The 19,509-nt window shown below is 40.8% G+C and overlaps 1 protein-coding gene across 1 annotated transcript in view; it reads left to right on the top strand.

Moving 5' to 3' along the window:
* Positions 1-1,122: 1,122 nt before the first annotated feature.
* AKNAD1 (AKNA domain containing 1) overlaps positions 1,123-19,509 on the top strand; it is a 33,889-nt gene continuing 15,502 nt past the window's right edge. Inside the window, exons 1-6 of the mRNA XM_059377403.1 lie at positions 1,123-2,103; positions 4,441-4,480; positions 5,040-5,188; positions 5,286-5,348; positions 9,725-9,855; positions 16,819-16,975. Coding sequence (XP_059233386.1) covers positions 1,123-2,103; positions 4,441-4,480; positions 5,040-5,188; positions 5,286-5,348; positions 9,725-9,855; positions 16,819-16,975 — 1,521 coding nt within the window. The remainder of the gene's footprint in view (positions 2,104-4,440; positions 4,481-5,039; positions 5,189-5,285; positions 5,349-9,724; positions 9,856-16,818; positions 16,976-19,509) is intronic.

Below are 19,509 nucleotides of genomic sequence, written 5' to 3'. Positions count from 1 at the left end.
ATAATTTTAGATTTTCAGGTTATCTAAGAAACCACCAGTTCACAAACTCATAAAAAATTAGAGGGAGAGACAGCTTCAGAGATCCACTCATCCAAACCTGTCATTATATGGGCAAGGGAGGCAGCCGGTGGTGGGAGGCCCCCTAATTGACTCAGAACCTCAGTTACTCCACCTAAAACTGGAAGAAATCTTACTGCTTCTAAGGAGTTGTTCCAAAAGTTCGCAAATCGAGAGGCTATATCTAAATGGGTGTTTTCAATTTTGTTTGAGAAGAAAGAAAGACTGATACCAAATGGCAGATGGTTTTGCTCTGACCATATTCAAGAGTATCCCTAAGATACACTGCTACTACCAGGCTGTGGCAACAAGTCAGGACTGCTCAGAGCAAGGTAGCCTCCCTGACTCACTTCTGCCTGGGTTTTAATCAGAAAAGGGATGCTTGGTGGCAGACTGGCCTCCAGGTGTTCAAAAGGACTTTTTGTTCCTTGGTCATATTTCTATTAGTACTTCTCTGCCTTTCTTTAACATACAAGAGAAAATCAGAAGGGAGCCAGAATGTCTGGAGGGACAGAAGAAAAAGCCCCAGCACAGAGAAGGCTGGTGGCTGTGTTTGAGCTGAGCCAGCTTTCAGGAACATACAATGTGGAGGCCTGTCAGAGATGTGTAGACAAGTGACAGCCCTGGCATTTTAGCATGGCAATTCTTCACTTGCAGCCTAAGCTCCTATTTTGGGAGAATAAATTCCAAACAGCATTTCCAAGGAGAGATTGATAAATATTTGGTCATTAACTAGAGACCAAATTCTCCCTCAAAATTTAATGAATAAAAAAATGTAAAGCCTCCTCCCAACTTTTTTTTTTCTTTATTCCTTGTTTATATACCACTTGGCTGAGCATTTTGCCTTATGTTTGTTAAATGAAAAGCATCTGTTTTGTTCTGGCATCAACAGCAATATAAACATAGTTTCATACATTATTCCAATATATTTAACAATGAGGTTCTTCTCATTTTGCACAGAATAGGACACGCAATGAAGACAATCAATGAAAACCAGAAGATCTACTGTTATAATTAAGAACCTCAAGAATAGGCAAGGGAAAAAGAAGGCCAGGCCGCACATACATGGACAAAGCCCATTTCTCAGAAGATACAACTTCTAAGAAACAGAAAGATTTGCCTTATGATAGGGATTTCTCCCAAATTAAGATATACAAGGATTACAATTTTACCTCAAAAAATGATGTCCTTGATGTTTCAAATCAAATTCTTCTAACAGTAGATGACCTTCAAGAAAAGGCTACATATAAAGAGACTTGCAGACATGCAGACATGGCCATGACTCTGGGTAAAATGACTAAAACTGTTATCAACAAAAGCTATGATAAAAAGAAACAATCCACCACAAATCTTGATATTCGAGCTAATGAAAGAGTCCCTTCAAAGTCAAACATTTCTCATATTTTACTCCTTCATCTTTCCAATGAGGAATTATTAAAAGGTCAAGACATTAATTGTGAAACTCTCCCAGAGATTTCTAATGCCGACAGTTCTGATGAAGTTCTTATTAAAAATATTATTTTGCACCATGTTAAGAATTCTTGGCCAAAAGAACAAACCCCAGAACTCACAGACCAACTGAGCCCCCAAAAGGGTGGTGAACACAGCAAAATGCCTTGTTGTTCTCTAACTGTGAGAGAAGAATATGCCTCTGATTTAGAGGCTGCTGGAGAGAGCAGCCATCAAGAAACTTCACATTTTCTAACTAAAATCAAGAGTCCACATGATAAACCAAAAAGTTGCCAAGGGCAGCCACTCCAGAAACTGCAGACTGGCAAAGCAGTTTCAGGCAGTGGGTTCAAACATGGCCCTGGTCTGGCTCATTACCAGTTATCTGATTTCCCTAAGGTTGTTCCCAAAGGGAAAAGCCCTAAAAATAAAACAATTAATAAACCACTTACAACAGATAAACAAGCCAACTTTTCTCCTAAATTGAGAGATAAGTCAGCTATTGTGCAAGATATTTTAGAAAGCATGTCTAGGTCAAACTGTATTGAAAGACATGGGCAGAAAAGGAAAACTGCTGAACCTTCACAACAGATAGAGGTAAGTGAAAGTGGTCTGCAGGAAATGCAAGATCAGGGCCATTGCTCACCCGTATCAGTGTGGGTCTTTGTGAGGAACATGGAACTGACCTGTCAGAAGCTCAGCGGGTGTCTTTCTGAGAAGAATCAGGGGCTAGAAGAACAACACCACCTCATAGAATAAACTCCAAATTCTTTGATCTGGAATTTGGGTTTCCCCATTTTTAGTGGGGGCTCCATCCTATCCTTATAAACTTTGCTCTCATCCCCCAGGAGTCATGGGGGGCTTGCTGGTCCCCAAACTCTCTGGCCCACATGCTCGTACCCTCAGAACTCCTGCCCTAAATGGAACATCCCATCTCTGTTTATCAAAGACTGTTGCTTTTTCATGGCCTCCTTCAGTTCCCCATTGGCCGTGGGACTTTCGGACCCTGCTTCCCACCCAGTCACTCCTTCACATCCTCGGATGTTTAGGTTTCTGTCAGAGCATTTATGTCAGCCTGCTTTGGGTCATGATAATTCGGAAATATCCGTTTCTTCTACTAGACTTGAGTACTCTGGAGGGCAACAACCTTGTCTTCATCTTTCTATTGCCTGATTCTCCCAAGGGTCTGGCCTTCTGCCTTCCATATATCACAGCTTTGGTTATTAATGCTAAATCAAATCATATTTAGATCTTTAATAACATTCCAGGCTTCCTATATTGGCAACAATTTAGTAGCAATTTTTTTAATGCTTACATTGGGATTTTATTTATTTATTTTTTTAAGTAATCTCTACACCCAACCTGGGGCTTGAACTCACCACCCCAGGATCAAGAGTCTTATGCTCTACTGACTGAGCCAGCCAGATGCCCCCAAAGACAGAATTTTATTAATGTTTAATTATACTATTTCCCCTTTCCTCTTCTTCCCATCCCCTATCCAACTTCTCAACACATTGAGGCTTGGGACCTAATTGATTACTTAAGGTTCAGTAGTTAGGTAAATTCACATCAATGATCAAAGTAAACATTTTAGTTCTCTGGCACTTTACCAGGACAGTACGATCTTTCCCTTAAACTTTGTATGAAGGGCACTCTGGACTGAACACTTTCTGCCTGTTTCCATTTTCACCCCTTCATGCTTCAGCTTCCTTCTTTTCATCTGAACACTCTCGGGAACTTGAGCAGAACTCCCCCTGCTCCCTCCTTCGCCCCACACCTGAAGTCAGCAACCCGCCTGGCCTTGACTGTTGTGCTTCTCTGTGTCTGACATTGGCAAATCTCAGGGGTTCTCATTTGGCTTGCAGGAAAACACCCCTGGGGGAAGGGGGCACAGTCCTCAGTGCCCTGAGGTTAGTTGGAACAGAATGGCTATTAGGCTCACCTCTCTCTGGTCAGTGACAGTCTAAAGTCAGGTGTCTGATTTTCTCTAGTCCTGTCGATTAAGGCGGGAGAATAGACTATCCATCATACAACTGAGATATTCATCATAACCAAAGTCTAGTTTGACCACCGCCATTGAACGCTTGGGGACGGGCATGTTTCTGAGCTTTATGTGTTGAGAACAGTGGGAAGACCCTCAAGGTGAGTCACCCTGAAATTTAAGCTCCTGTCCTGTTAGTCTGTGGTGAGTAATCACTATCTTGACTCACATTTTGGAACTTAACACGTATGATTTTATATTATTCTCTAGAGTGTGTCTACTGTGTGCATAGTTTTAGTGAGAGCACAAGCTACAGCGCTGGTGAGAAGACCAATGATGGCCCCTGCCCTCATGGAGCTTATGGTCCAGTTTTGGGAGAAATGTTTCAGTATTCCCTGTAATAGTATCGAACATGGTAGTAGTATCAGCTGATATGTCATGAATGCTTAACCACATGCCAGATCTTATGGTAATACCTAACATTTCATCTGCATAACAACCCTAGGAGGTAGGTTCTATTTCTATCCTCATCTTATTGCTGAGGAATTTGAGGTTCACAGTGATGAAGTAATTGTCTTGAGTCACCCAGCAGATAAGTGTCAGAGTGGAATTCAACCTTGGCATCAGAGACACATGTCTTGACACAACTCTGGGCTGTCTCCATGATGACCACAACATTTTGGATCTTTTTGAATAATGGTATTAACAATAAATAATGTTTTCTTTTCTTTTTTTTTTTTAAGATTTTATGTATTTATTTGACAGAGACAGTGAGAGAGGGATATAAGCAAGGAGCGTGGGAGAGGGAGAAGCAGGCTTCCCTCTGAGCAGGGAGCCCAATATGGGGTTCGATCCCAGACGCTGGGATCATGATCTGAGCTAAAGGCAGACACTGAATGACTGAGCCACCTAGGCATCCCTAAATAATGTTTTCTTATACTCTAATTGTACAGATGGAGCCCACAATACATATTCACCAAGAACATCTCACAGGTACTAATATTTGATTTGATTTTTAATTTTTTTTAGAGAGAGAGAGAGAGGATAATGAGGAGATGGGGAGGGGCAGAGGGAGAGGGACAGGGACAATCTTATGCAGGCTCCACACCCAGCCTGGACCCTGATGTGGGGCTGGATTTCATGACCCTGAGACCATGACCTGAGCAGAAATCAAGAGTTGGATGCTTAACCGACTGAGCCACTCAGGCATCCCAGGTACAAACATTTTTAAACCTTTATGATTTAGATATACATTTTTTTAAAAGATTTTATTTATTTATTTGACAGACAGAGATCACGAGTAGGCAGAGAGGCAGGCAGAGAGAGAGAGAGGAGGAAGCGGGACTCGATCCCAGGACCCTGAGATCATGACCTGAGCCGAAGGCAGCGGCTTAACCCACTGAGCCACCCAGGCGCCCCTAGATATACATTTTGAAACCTCTTTTTAAATAACAAATGGTGATGGTTGCCACAGACTTCTGTTTTTAGTACTTAGTAAGTCTGTAGTCAAGTTGAGATGAATGGAAGCCAAAACTTATTCTTTCTTATACAGGAATAGAATCTGAGATGAGTCTCTTTAAGGTGTCATCAATTACCCAGAAAGACCTTTCCCCAAGCTCTTCTGACATATTTCAGAAGATAACCCAAGGGAAAGAGATGTGCCAGAAGTTAAAAGAACAGACTGATCAACTGAAGACTAAAGTAATATTTTTAAAGCTTACTATGATGGATAGAAGTGACCAAATTCAGATGTAAGATATCATGCCATTAATGAAATATTGCATTTTTTTCCCTGCAGGTACAAGAGTTTTCCAAAAGCATAGTGCAGGACTCTCCCTATCTTTTGCAAGACAAGAGTCTGGTAATAAATTTTATCCAGTTTTAAACATCTCTGTTAGGGAATTTGACATGGGTAAATACAAATGATTTTATAGCACCATGTTTCCCCTACATTGGTGGGAGTGGAAATGTTCTGGTGAAAAACTCTGCTGAGGATAAAGGACAGTGACCTCCAGAGGCCTGCCCTTGTGTCTTACATATATTTTGCCCTTAATTATTAATGATGAGTCGAATTGCATTAAGATCTTTAATAACATATTTCAAGCTTAATATATTTGGTAACTAATAGGAAACGTTGTTAGCATTTAATTTACCCTATTTCCACTTTCCCCATCTTCCCCCCCCCCCTCCCTGCCTCCCAATAGACTGAGGCTGAGGATCTCATTGGTTATTTGAGGCTTGGGGGCTTTGTGTTACAGGGGCTAAAAGAACTTTGAATTCTATTTCTGTATGCATTTAGCCCTCTCTCATTGTCAAGGGAATCTATTACCTATGGCTGCTATTCCTTAGCAGTCACCCCACCATAAATCTGAGACCATGATAGGCTTAAGAGAGTAACATGTGAGTTAATATAAAGGGCAAGCCCATCCAGAGTTGTTGGGTTCTGGAGGATACAGGTTATAAAATTTCCCAGTATCTGACAACTCAATATATAAAAACTTTGAAAACTTGAAACTGATCTTAAAGCTATGCTTTTCAGATCAAAGTCCGTGACTGTCACATCCTTGCTTGTTGCATTTAATCAAATCACTGATTTGTATTGTAACCACACAGCCTTGTTCATCAGTGCCAGGGTTGTGGGACATGGGGGTGGAGCACAGCAATGGGGCAAAAAGCTGAGATTGCTAGAGCCAGAAATGTGCAGAGTCAAAGTTACTGTTCAGGCCATTAGGTCAACAACAGGTGATCAGAACTCCTGAAGTGAAGAACCACAAAGCTCAGAATAGGCTGTGCAGTAGAAACCAGACAGCATAGACAAAACCCAGGAAGACCCAAATGTTAAGAGACACAGTGTAACAGTGCATTACTCATTTGTTTTTCATATTAATTAAATAACTCATTCACTCACTCATTCATTCAACAAACACTTACTGTGTACTTCCTATGTCCCAGACTCTGTACCAGGCACTAGGGATCTGGAGATGAAGAAACAGTTTCAAGGGGCTTACAGTCTCCTAGAAACAACAGGTTGATAAACAGAGAAGCAACATGAAGCTTGAGAACTGTTACATATGGTGCTGAGGGCAACTAGAAGAGGCTCACCCTTGCCAATTGGAGAGCACTTGGGAAGGCTCCCAGGAAGGGACCAACCTCTGAGCTTGACACTTTAGGATGCATATGTATGAGATTGCAAAGTAGGGGCAAGAGGCCGTTCCAAGCAAAGGAACCAGCTGCGCAATGGCACAGGAGCCGAGAGTGCTGACAGTTTGAGGAGCTGTATGGCACTGTAATTGACCAGGTGGAGCTCTGGGTTCATGTGGTGAAGAGGAAACTAGAGAGGGTGTTAAGGACTTCATTACGAAAGACCTTTAACCCTTGCTAAGGAGCTTAGATTTTACCTTGAGGTTGAGTGATGGGGGGACTGAAAGCCAACAAATGGCAAGCACCCAGGGGGCAAGTCTGTAGCCAGGAAGCCATACTCCAAGCAACAAATTAGGAGGCCCTGAACCAAAACTGGCAATGAGGATGGAGAGGGGAACACATCTAAGAGTTTAACCAAGTGGTGGCTGATTAAGAGGGGTAAATAAAGGAAGGGAAGAGGCTTGGATGAATTTCAGATTTCTAGTTGAGCAACCAAGGTGAGGACTAAAAATAGAAGATCCAGTTCCTAGTGGGTGTGGGAGGTGAGCAGGAAGCAAGGCACCGAGTTCATTTTGAGGTTCTTACAGGACATCCAATTGGAGAGATCTAATAGGCAATTAGACCAATGGTACTGGGCCTCGAAGGCCTCAGTGTTTGGGAAGAAATGTAAATTTGGGTATAGCTGTTGGCTGAATCTATGAATTTGCCCAGGCAACATATAAAGTAAGCCATAAAGAAGTCCAAGGAAAGAATCAGCAAACAGGGACAGGTAAAAGAAGAGGGAGTCAAAGCCCTAGATATCAGGGCTAAAACTAACCTCAGGGGAAAAAAAAGATCTAAAAATGAAAAGGGGTGCCTGGGTGGCTCAGTTGTTAAGCATCTGCCTTCAGCTCCCTTCCCTGGGTTCTGGGATGGAGTTTCGTGTCAAGCTCCCTGCTCAGTGGGGAGTCTGCTTCTCCCTCTCCCACTCCCCCTGCTTGTGCTCCCTCTCTCTGTCAAATTAAAAAATAAAACCAACCTCAGCATGAGCGGCACAACAGAATTGAAAGCACTTGGATTGTTGGAGCATTCTAGTTCTAAGTACTAGTTGTAAGATCTCAGACGTGCAGTGTGTCTTCCCATTTCAGAGCTGCTATGAGAATTAAAGGAGGTACATTTATGGCTAGACAACCGTGCTCTGCCTTCGTCTGTGACACAATACAATTTAAATCCCAAGATCTTAAATTATAGCTTGTGATTGTCTTTCTCTCTTTTCCCTTTCCTTTGAACGCCTAATTCCTTCTCATGGTTTTCACTGCCCTTACCATCTACCAATTCCTAAGTTACAGGTCCTAACTTCTTATCTCCAGCGCCAAATGTTTGTGCTTATGTTCACTTGGCTCTCCCGCTCTTGCTGAAAATTCTACTTGTCCAACATCAACAGCTTCATTCAAATCTGTCAGCCTTTTCAGATTCCTCATTTTAAGTCAGGGGTTTTGCATTTTTTTCTGCCTCCCAAGCTCGGAACCTGAGCATTATCTGTGAGATCTGCAGTACCCATTAGGGTCCGGCAGGGACCTTGACAGTTTACTCCAGTGGAACAACTGAGGAGAATTTAATAAGGCAGCATTTTACAATGGTGTGGGCAAGGGGAAACCAATAAGGGACAGAAAGCATCTCATAGAAGGAACAGCAGATCTGGGGGCCTCGGGAGAACAGTTATAGCAGTAGGAGTAGCTGGAACAAGCAGGAGGACATCAGGGATAAAAAGACCCCTAAGTCATCCGTCTTCATTTCTCTCTTCTCCTTTTGCCTTGCATTGGCTGGAACCAGTGCCGGGACAAGGGAGCTCGTTGATGTAGCTCACTGAAGGTGAACCTCCTGGTTGGGGCACAGAGAAAAATGGAGGATGAGTCTGGGCAGAGGACATGTAAAACATCTACTACACCTGCCATTTTGTATGCCCTTTGACCAGCATAAACTTGTTTATTCATTTTTAATAATCAGAATTAATCCTGGTGGTGATGATCCTGGCACTCAGCATTAACTCATGTAATTTTCACAATATGAGGTGAAGGCTATTATTATCTCAGATGAGAAAACTGAAGTTTAGAGTTCAAGTTGACTAAAATAATACAATTATTAGGTAACGGGACTGAAATTGAACCCCAGGGTATCTGATCCTGTAACCCAACTGTGCTACGTGCAACATCTCTCCAGTCATCCTTTCCTTTCCGCGTTCACGAATGCTGCCTGGTCAGGCTCTCCTGAGCATTCTTTAAGCCTGACTTAGATCTCACTTCTCCCTAGTCAAGGCAAAACCCTTGAATCCAGTCTCTTTTTCCAACTAGAATAAACCCCCTGAGACCAGGGCGTGTTGTGCCTGATAGAATTGTGTATCCCTCGTACTTTTGGCCCAGGGCCCCACACAGGCAGTTCTCAGGGAATGTTTAGCTACTGGGGCCACAGGGCCAAGGCCTGCACACTTCAAGACCAGACCTTAATCTGCACGGTTTAAGTACTCATCTGCACGGGGCTGCGTGTGTGGACGTCTCGAAGACCCATTTGAAGCTCTAGCTAAACTTCCTGACGTTCCTTCCGCATCTCACTGTCCAAGGGCCATAGAGTCAAACTCAGGTCCTCTAACATTAGTTGCTTTTAAGATCTGTGTGGCTTTGGACATACTTCCTAGAGCTCAATTTCCTCCCATATACCTCTGAGATAACAACATCTATTTGGCAACATTTACAACACGGATGTGTGGCTTAAGTAAGACAATGCATGGGAAAGTGCTCTGTAAGCTACAAATCATTCTGCAAAAGCACATGATTACTGCTATCCTATTATGGAAGTTTAGAGCTTCCTGGGTAGGCTCTGGGAGAGAAATCAGGTCAGTGTACTGAAAAAACTGTGTACCAGGAGGGTGTTGTAAACGCAGAGATGACTCTGGGTTGTCTGTATTTTAGATGTCAGACTCTGAAACAAAAAAATTGCCAGGAGAAGGATGGTGGCTTTGTTTTGAAACTAGCGTAGAGTATACCCTCCTTGTATCTGGGGGGAAGCCAACTCCATGCAGAGGCTTCCATGTGTGTGATTCCAGTGACTTTGCTGCTACAGGTCCTGGAGAAACTGCAGGGACATCTTGAACTGCTGGAGCAGGAGTTTCTGGACAACAAGGAGAAGCATCTGACTTTGAAGCAAGTTCACAGGCATGAATCCCCAGCTGTCGGTGACTTTGATCCAGAAAGGTCAGGCTTAAACTGTGTGAGGTGGAGGGGGCAGAGGCGACCTCCTTCAGGTGGGATTCTGATGTGGCTGCCGGCCGAGAGCTTGCACAGCCCCCCTAGGGTCCACAAAAACTCTGCCACCGGTGAACAGGTGTTAGTTACCCCATGCAACAAGCAGTGTGGAATTCCCGGTACATATGAAGTCCCGGGCAGGGCATCGGCGCAGATGGAGTCCTCGAAATGAACAGTTGTCTCCTGGAGGAGAGATTTTTATGCTACAGTTTAGTCCTTTGTTGGATGTCAGAATTGGTTCTAAGACTCAGAACAACACGAGAAAACCTTAGATAGGTTCACATGTTAACGCAAGGGGGCCTTTTCTCCAAGCTCCCCGTGTCCTGCCCTTTGCCCCACTCCTGCCCCTGTTTCCCCCGTCTGATTCTTCTGTCTCTTTCTCCCCCTTTTCTTTCCCATCCACAGACAACTCCAGCAGGGTAGGGGGCCCAAGAGGACCATTGTTAGGCTGTTGGGACCGAGGGTCCCACCAATCCCTTAAAGGGAAAATGTTAAAGCTTAAAGGTCAAGATGACTCCTGAGTTAGTTCACATGAGAAACTTGGAAGCAAGCTCATTGAAGTTTCCAACTGGCCATTTTTTATGGCCCTGTGCTCCTCTTTCTCCAATCCAAATAATTTTAAGATGTGTTCCAGGACTCCAGCCTAGGATTGTTTCCATTTAATTTCCTGGTATGAATTAAAAGAATCCATTTAGGAGATTTAATCTTTTTAAGTTCAACTCTCTGTATTCATAGCATTTTTTCACATGGAATCATTCTTGAGGCCAGATTACTTTAATGGTTTCTATTCTGGCACTAGTGTCCTAAGGTAATATTTTTCCCCAAAGTACAATTTTACTTTTTCAAAATGAATGAAATCTCTGTCTACTGGTATTTCACTACTGAGTAATTAGACAGCAGGGATGAGGTTTTAATATTGATTTTTCCTCCCAAAGGCTTATTTTGTTTTCTGGGAAAAGAAAGATCTCTACATACTTTCACTATTTATTTAAAAACTAATAGAGTAAGGATATTTATTTTCCAAGGACTCCCACTTGTCTGGGCAGTCATTTTAAAGTCAGGCCTCTGTGCACAACGAGACCAAAGTTATGCAATGCTGTATTTATATCCTAGTTACGCCCACGGTGTTCTGGACCCAGTATACATCAAAAGAGCTTCAACTGCAATTATATCCCAGATACAGGAAAAGCTTTCAATACTGGGGCAAGGGAAGGACCCAGTCTCTCTCAAAACTGAGTTAAAACCGGCTCAGAGCAAGCAAGGCTGCTTGGCTTAACACTGGTCCTCTTGTCTCGCATGGGCCTAATGTGGCAATGGGCAGAACCCCATGGAATTGTCCAAAACCTTCTAAGTGTTGAATCCAAAGGCCATGATAGATAACTTTTTGCAGGGGAAAGAATTCTGCTGATTCATTGACTAATTACTTGTTTAAATCCACAATGTGCTCTTATTAAGACCTTCTTATTATTGCCTTTAAAAGGTAATATGCAGGGGGCACTTGTGTGGCTTAGTCATTAGGCATCTGCCTTTGGCTCAGATCGTGGTAAGAGGGTCCTGGGATTGAGCTCCACATCGGGCTCCCTGTTCCAGGGGGGAGCCTGCTTCTCCCTCTCCCACTCCCCCTGCTTGTGTTACCTCTCTTGCTGTCTCTTTCTCTTGATCAAAGAAATAAATAAAATCTTTAAAAAAAAGTAATATGCATAAATAGTTGTTTTATTTCATGCAGCTTGTTTGCCAGATAATGGTTTCACACACTAACACTGAAAGCCAAGGAGTCAAGGGGTGGGGCTCTGTCTTCACCGATCCCTTCTCTCTGATACCGTCAGCATACAATCTTGTCTTCTGCTTTATGGAACAGATCACAGATTCCCTCAAAAACGTTTTTTCTGGGGCACCTGGCTGACTCAGTCAGAAGAGCAGGCAACTCTTGATCTCAGGGTTGTTAATTCAAGTCCCACAATGGGAGTAGAGATTACTAAAAAATAAATAAACTTTAAAAAAAAAAGTCTTTTCCCCATCCCCAGATCTTCGTGTTTTCACCTCCTCTCTCTTCCTTTGCTCGCTTCCAACCCACCTGGCCATGGTCCTTGAGCCCACTTCTTCCCACTACCTTCAGGCCTTGCGCTACCATTTCAGTTCCTTCCAGTTTCCAACTTCTCCTTGTCCCCTGCTAGCTCTTGTCTGCCTGCTGGATTAGAGCATATTTTCCTATATTTTACTTAAGTATCGATACGGTTTTCCACGCTTAGATCTTTGTACCACCGCTAACTGAGTAGAGCAGCCTTTCTCACTGGATGAAAAAGCCACTTTTATCCCATAAAAAAACCCTCCACGAGTAGATGGGACTGGTTCTGTTCCATCCCATTGAGCTATGTTTCTATTTCCACACTAACCACATACTTTTAAATTACTGTAGTCTAGTGTACATTTGAAATATTTCTTAAGTTTTGTTAGCTGTTCTTGTACTTTCTTCTTACTCAGAAACTTTATAATCAGCTCACTAAACTTCCTTAATGAAATTCCACTAGAATTTTGTTCAGGATTGTGTTGAATTTACAGATTAGCTAGAGTTGAAATCTTTGCAATGAGTTTTTCCATCCAGGAACATGTTTTCTTCGTGTAGATTTCATGCATGTTTTGTTAGACTTATTCCTAGCTATTTTGTAGGTTTTCTGGGCATTAGTAATAGATGTTTCCATAATTGATATATAGGAAATAAAGAAAAATCACATATTTAACTTGTGCTGGGCTACCTTACACAGGTTTGCTTTTAGTATTTGATTAACCATTGATTATCCATTGATTATCTTAGGTGTGGCAGTCATAGCCTTTGAAAATAATGATGGGTTCTCCCCGCTCCCATTCCCTGCTAAATATTTATACTTTATCTTTTCTTCCCACCAATTCTTAACATCACGTTTCTTTTTATCGATTTATTTGCTAGGTTTTCCAAAACAATGATAAATAATACTAGCAAAAGCAGGCATTCTTGTCACGTTCTAAAGAGTAAGGGAATTTTTTTCCAAGTATGATGCTTGCTGTAATTTCAAGTAGATAAGCTTTATCAAGAAAGTTTTCTTCTACTCCTAAGTTTACTAGGATTAGATTTTTTTTTTAATTTAGGAAAACGTTTAACCAAATGGGATTTAGGAATCTATTTAATTTATTCCCTAAACCTATTAATAAAGATTAGTCTATAATTAATTAATATTAACGTATTAATCAACATCCTAATGTTCAACTTTAGAATGATTTGGGAAATTTTCCCTTTTCATGTTCCAAAAGGGTTCAAGTCTTTCTTGACCTCATTCATAATCCCACTTGGATTTGGTGCCTTTTGTAGGGGTAGGTTTTTGATAATCCTTTCTATTTTCCTCTGGTTAGTTTTTTCAGATTTTCTACTTCTCTTTTAGTAGATTTTAATAATTTATGCTTTCCTAGAGACTTGTCCATTTCATCTAGATTCTAAACTGTTGGTATAAAGTCGTTCAATCCCATTTGATTAAAATTTTTTCTTCTGTTATCTTTCCTTTCTCATTTTTAATGTTTTTCAGTCACTTTCTACTGGTTTATTTTATAGAGATTTTCAAAGAAAATTTTTTATTTCATTGATCAAATTCTTTTCAGTTCCATTTATTTCTCCTTTTGGGGGTTTTATATTGTGTTTTTTTCCTATCTTCCTGTTTTGAATATTTAGTTTATTGATTTTGAACTTTCCCCCTAGTAAATGCATTTTAAGCTATAAATTTTCCTCCAAGTACTATACTAGCTACATTACACTGGTTTTACATGTTGTTTGCTCACTTCTTATTTGCTTGTAGAGCACCCCTCATCTCTATTTTTGTTTCCTAGTAACCCAACAGTTATTAGGATGAGTGTTTTGTTGCTGTTTTTGTTGCTGTATTTTGTTATTAATTTCCAGTGATCAAAGAATGTGGACGGTATAATTTAAGATTATCTTTAGTCTCACAGGAAAATGAAGAGTAAGGTACAGAGATTTCCCATATACCTCTGCTTGCACACACACAGCCTCTCTCCCATTATCAACATCCCCCACCAGAGCCATACATTTGTTAAAACTGATGAACCTACACAGCTAAATCGTAGTTGTTCAAACCCATAGTTTGCACTGGGGCTTACTGTTGGTGATGTATATTCTCTGGTGTTGGACAAATGTATGATACCTTGTATCCATCTTTATGGAATCACAGAGAATTTTCACTGCCCTGAAAATCCTGTGTACTCTATCTTCTTATCCCTCCCCCAGCCCCTGGCAATCACTGATCTTTTTACTGTTCCTATAGTTTTGCCTTCTCCAGAATGTCACATAGTTGGAATCATGCAATATGTAGACTTTTCAGATTGGGCTTCCTCCACTCAGTAATATGTGTATAATGTTCCCCCATGTCTTTTCATGACTTGATAACTCATTTTTTTTAGGGATGAATAATATTACATTGTCTAGATGTGCCACAGCTTATTTATCCATTCACCTACTGAAGGACATCTTGGTTGCAACCAAATTTTGAAAAGTATGAGTACAGCTGCTATAAACATCTGTATGCAAGTTTTTGTGCTGACATAAATTTTCAGCTCCTTTGGGTAAATACCAAGGAGTGTGATTGATGGATCGTATGGTAAAAATATGTTTAGTTTTGAAAGAAACTGTCAAACTGTCTTCCAAAGTAGCTCTACCACTTTGAATTCCCACCAAGAATGAATGGGAATTCCTATTGCTCTACATCCTTGCCAGCATTGGGTGTTCTTAGCATTCCATAGTTTGGCCATTCCACTAATGTCTAGTGGTATCTCATCATTGTTTAAATCTACATTTTCCTGGTGATGAATGATGTGGAGCATCTTCTCATAGCCTTATTTCCTTTTAGTATATTTTCTTTGGTGAAGTGTCTGTTAAGGTCTGTAGCACATTTTAAAATTGGGCTGGTTGTTTTCTTATTGTTGTGTTTTAAGGGTTCTTTGTATATTTTGGATAATGGTCCTTTATCAGTCCTTTGTCAATATTTTCTCTTAGTCTGTGGCTTTTCTTCTCATTTTCTTGGCAGAACAGAAGTTTTAATTTAATGAACTCTAGCTCATCAGTTATTTCTTTCATGAATGGTGTTTTTGGTTTTCTATCTCAAAAGTCATCACCATACCCAAGATTATCTAGGTATTCTACTCTGTTATCTTCTAGGAGTTTTACACTTTTGCATTTTACATTAGGTCTGTGATCCATTTTGAGTTAATTTTTATAAAGTGTATAAGGTATGTGTCTAGATTAATTTTTTTTTTTTTGCCTGTGGATATCCAATTGTTAAAAAGACTAACTTTGCTGCATTGTATTGCCATGTTCTTTTGTCAAATATCAGGTGAGTATGTGGGTGTATTTTTGGGTGTTCTCTATTCTGTTCCACTGATCTATTTGTGTAGTCTTTCACCAGTACCCCCCTGCCTTGATTAGTGTAGCTTTATAATGGGTCTCAAAGTTGGGTAGTGTATGGGGTGCCTGGGTGGCTCAGTGGATGAAAGCCTCTGCCTTTGGCTCAGATCATGATCCCAGAGTCCTGGGATCGCGAGCCCCGCATCTGGCTTTCTGCTCAGCAGGGAGCCTGCTTCCCTTCCTCTCTCTGCCTACTTGGGATTTCTCTGTCAAATAAATAAGTAAAAATCTTAAAAAAAAAAAAAAGTTGGATAGCATCAATCCTCCAACTTTGTTTTTGTCCTTCAATATTTTGTTGATTATTCTGAGTCTTTTGTCTCTTTTTACAAACTTTGGAATCGCTTTGTCAGTATCCACAAAAGATCAAGCTGGAATTTTGATAGGGGTTGTACTGAATCTATATATCAAGTTGTGAAGAACTGATATCTTGACAATACTGAGTCTTCCTATTCACAAACATAGAATATCTCTCCATTTATTTAGTTCTCTGATTTCATTCATCAGAGTTTTATAGTTTTCCTTATATAGGTCTTGTAAATATACCTAAGTATTTCTTTTTTTTGGATCTTAATGTAAATAGTATTGTGTCTTAAATTTTAAATTTCACTTGTTCATTGATGGTATATAGCTCAGTGATTCACCTTCCTATATTAATCTTGTATCCTGCAACCTCAGTATAATTGCTTATTAGTTCTAGTTTTTCTGCTAATTCTTTAGGATTTTCATCTGTGAACAAAGACACTTTTATTTCTTCCTTTCCAATATATGTACCTTATATTTTCTTATCTTATTTCATTAGGTAGGACTTCCAGCACAATGTTGAAAAAGAGGGTTGGAGGGACATCCTTGCCTTTTTCCTGATCTTAGTGAGAAAGCAGTGGTACAATTTTTAATGTTTTGAAATTTGTTGAGATTTTGCTTTGTGGATTAATATGAGGTAAATTAGATTTTGAAGAAACTGGGTTCTTTTTGGGAAAAAGCAATATTTATATTTATGTACACATTTACACGTACACATTTGTTTATACATGCATACATGTATGTACATATGCCTACAGATCAAGCTTGTTAATCAAATGATTCAGATATTTCATGTCCTTCCTCTTTTCATTTGATATAAATCATTATTTCTATAGAATCATAGCTCTTAGAACTATAAGGGACGTCAAAATAATTAGATCCAGAGAGCAGATTCTTGTTCTCCCCATGTTATAGCTGAGACCCTGGAGGCACAGTAAGATGAAGTGATTTTCCCAAGGATACACAGCTAATGAATACCAAAATGAGGACTAGAGCCCAGGCCTTTGGAGTGAGGCTATAAACAGGATGCATGTCAGGGCGGGTGTCCATTATCCTTCCTGTCTGAAGCCAAACCACATTAATGATATAGATCAATGCTATATTCGTGAACTGTTGTTACTAATTAGAATGTTGACTGCATACCCAGTAAGATGCCTGTTTATGTTTATTAGAGAAGTGGAAGGTGAAATCTTCAAGTTGGAGCTGCTACTTGAAGATGTTAAAGAGAAAATTAATAAGGGCAAATGTACTTCAGCCGTCTCTTTTCCCGTGAGCTCTCCAATCATCCCGGATGACTTGGCATCCACATCCTCTCCACCCTCAAATGAGGTAATGCAGCAACCTACAGCCTAATTTCATGCCAGGAAAAATGTTTTTTATGCACTTATAGAATCCTAAATCATGAAATCATGAATTCTATTTTAATATTTCATGAAAATTTAACTTTCCAAGGTCCCATGAATCATATTATTTAAAGTGGAACCAGCTTTTAAAAATTAGAAGCTATTGTAAGTGTTGGCTTTTTAAATATCTTATTAGTTTAAAATGTCACAATGCAGTTTAAACTGAGGAACCACTGAAAAGCTATTTCTTCTGGATGAAGAGCAACATTTTTGTGGATTGTGCCTGGAAGAAATAATTTTTCTTCTTAATAGTCTTGTATTCCCTTTTCTACATAAAAAATAACACACTCAGTGGGAAGAACTATTTCCCATGGGTCCACTTCTGCATTTTCCTTCTCTCAAGTTAAATTCTTTGGGATTGTCTACATATGCAAGATTAGGAATTCAAAGCAATCACCACTGTCTTTCTACACTTTTTGTTTTTGTAGCCTCAACTATCAGAAACATTTCAGACTAAATTAAAATTCTGAGAAACTGAATCATCTGGATAATTGCCATAAAGTGACTCTTTTGTTTCATACAGTACTTGAAATCACAACCTGTGGCTGATTCTCAAAATCTAAATAGGTTTTTGTCACGGTTAAGAACAAGATATTGAAGCTTACATAAATGCTAGCCCTGCCAAAGGAGTATGTTTGCCCCTTCAAAACACTTAACCTTCCCAGCAAAATTTCATTCAAGGCTAAGCTTCTGATTTGGGCCATTTATGTAACTTTGACACACAGTCCCCCACCCTGGGCAGAACTCTTTGCTTGGACCTCTGTGTTCCCACAGCACTGTGTCTCACTTTTCCCTGTGCCTTTGTACCTATCTTTGTGTTTCAGACATCTGACTGAATGCCTGGTATAGCGTGAATGCTCAGTATAGTAACCTCTGAGCTCTTGTGGATTTAACAGTTCCAACACTTCCCAGCTGTGAACAGGAATTGGCTTCCCAGTGGTATGAGGGAGCCCAGGGAGTGAGCCTAGCCTTCCTTCCAGCAGTTTCCTCAGATCTGGGTTTGCTTTTCTTTACTGGGTCCCAAGTTTACCAGCAACTATTGCGAAATAATGAGAGCTCTAGAATTTTGTCCTAAGTATCCCTGAAAAAAGAGTCTATTGTGAGGATCATTCATTCATTCAACAAACACTTATTGCCAAATGCTAGGCACTTTTCTAGGTATTAGGGTATAACATAAACAAAGCCGACAAACCACCTGCCCTCAAGATACTTACATATCTCTAAGGGATACATACAATGAACAAATAAAATCAATGTGTAATGACAGAATGTTAGACGTGCAATGTACTTAATGTGACACATTCCTATGACTCTGGAGCTGAACTGCCTGGATCTGAATACCAACTCCGTCACTCATCAGCTTTGTGGCCTTGGGCAAGTTATGTAACCTCTTTGTGCCTCAGTTTCCTTCTCTCTAAAATAAAGATAATAATACCAGCCTAAGCTTCCAAATCCTCTTCTGCAAAAAGTCTTTGTAAACTGTGAAGCTCTGAACCAACAGAATTACTATTATTTACTTCTCACTGTAATTTTGTCATATCATTTCAGACCTACGGATTTTTAATCCCGGCACTTCCAATTAATTTGTAATGAAATAATTCTAAATGGGGTCCCCAGACCAAGAGCATTGACATCATCTGGCAGCTTGTCAGAAATTGTTACGATGTTGTTACGGTGTGAAGTGAGTTAATATAGGTAAAGCGCTTGAAGCGGGGCCTGGCTCTTAGGAGGCACACTAGCTGGGTGTTAGCTTTTGTGACTATTCAGTAATGGCATATGACATCCTCACTGTGGGAGGGCCCAGTCGAGCAGGGAAACAAGGTCAGGGAAGGTAAGATTTAAATTGAGTTGTTGGGAGAGCTGAGAAGGAGGCAGGTTGGTGGAGGGTTGGGGACAGGGACTCTAGGCAGGATGTGACCATGCCTTAGGGGTGCAGTGGGGATGCTGAACTGATGTGGGTCCCTCCCCGTGGAACTGCAATTCTAAAGGCAGTCCCTCTGTGCGGTGCCACGGATTCCTAAGGGACATGGGGGTGTCCTTTGGGGCCACGACAGGCCCCTTCCTTCACAGCTATTGCTCCTGAGGGAGGGCCTGACCAGTTGTGAGAGGAGAAAGGGAGAGTGGCCACAAGATGTCCCCACCACATGCTACCTCAGGTTGCTCCCTCCCATGGTCCCAGGAATGCTGCCATTAAGTTCCCAGTGACTCTTAGCCAAAGAATCCCCTAAAGTGGGCCTCCCATGGAGCTCAAGAATGGATTCTAAGTTCAAACTGCCTAAAAAACAAACAAACAAACAAAAAAAACCCAAAAGAGCAAACAAAAACACCAAAGTCCCCAAAACAATGCTAACACAGACTAAGCAGATCAAATGGCCATGAGGTGGTCCTCTGATCCCAGGGGCACATCCAGCAGCTCAGACCTGCTAGGTTGCATTCACTCTGTTGGATCTCTGACTGAAG

Source organism: Mustela nigripes, chromosome 14 (assembly GCF_022355385.1).
Source record: "Mustela nigripes isolate SB6536 chromosome 14, MUSNIG.SB6536, whole genome shotgun sequence".
Lineage (NCBI taxonomy): Eukaryota > Metazoa > Chordata > Mammalia > Carnivora > Mustelidae > Mustela > Mustela nigripes.
This window is presented reverse-complemented; position numbering and strand designations above follow the sequence as displayed.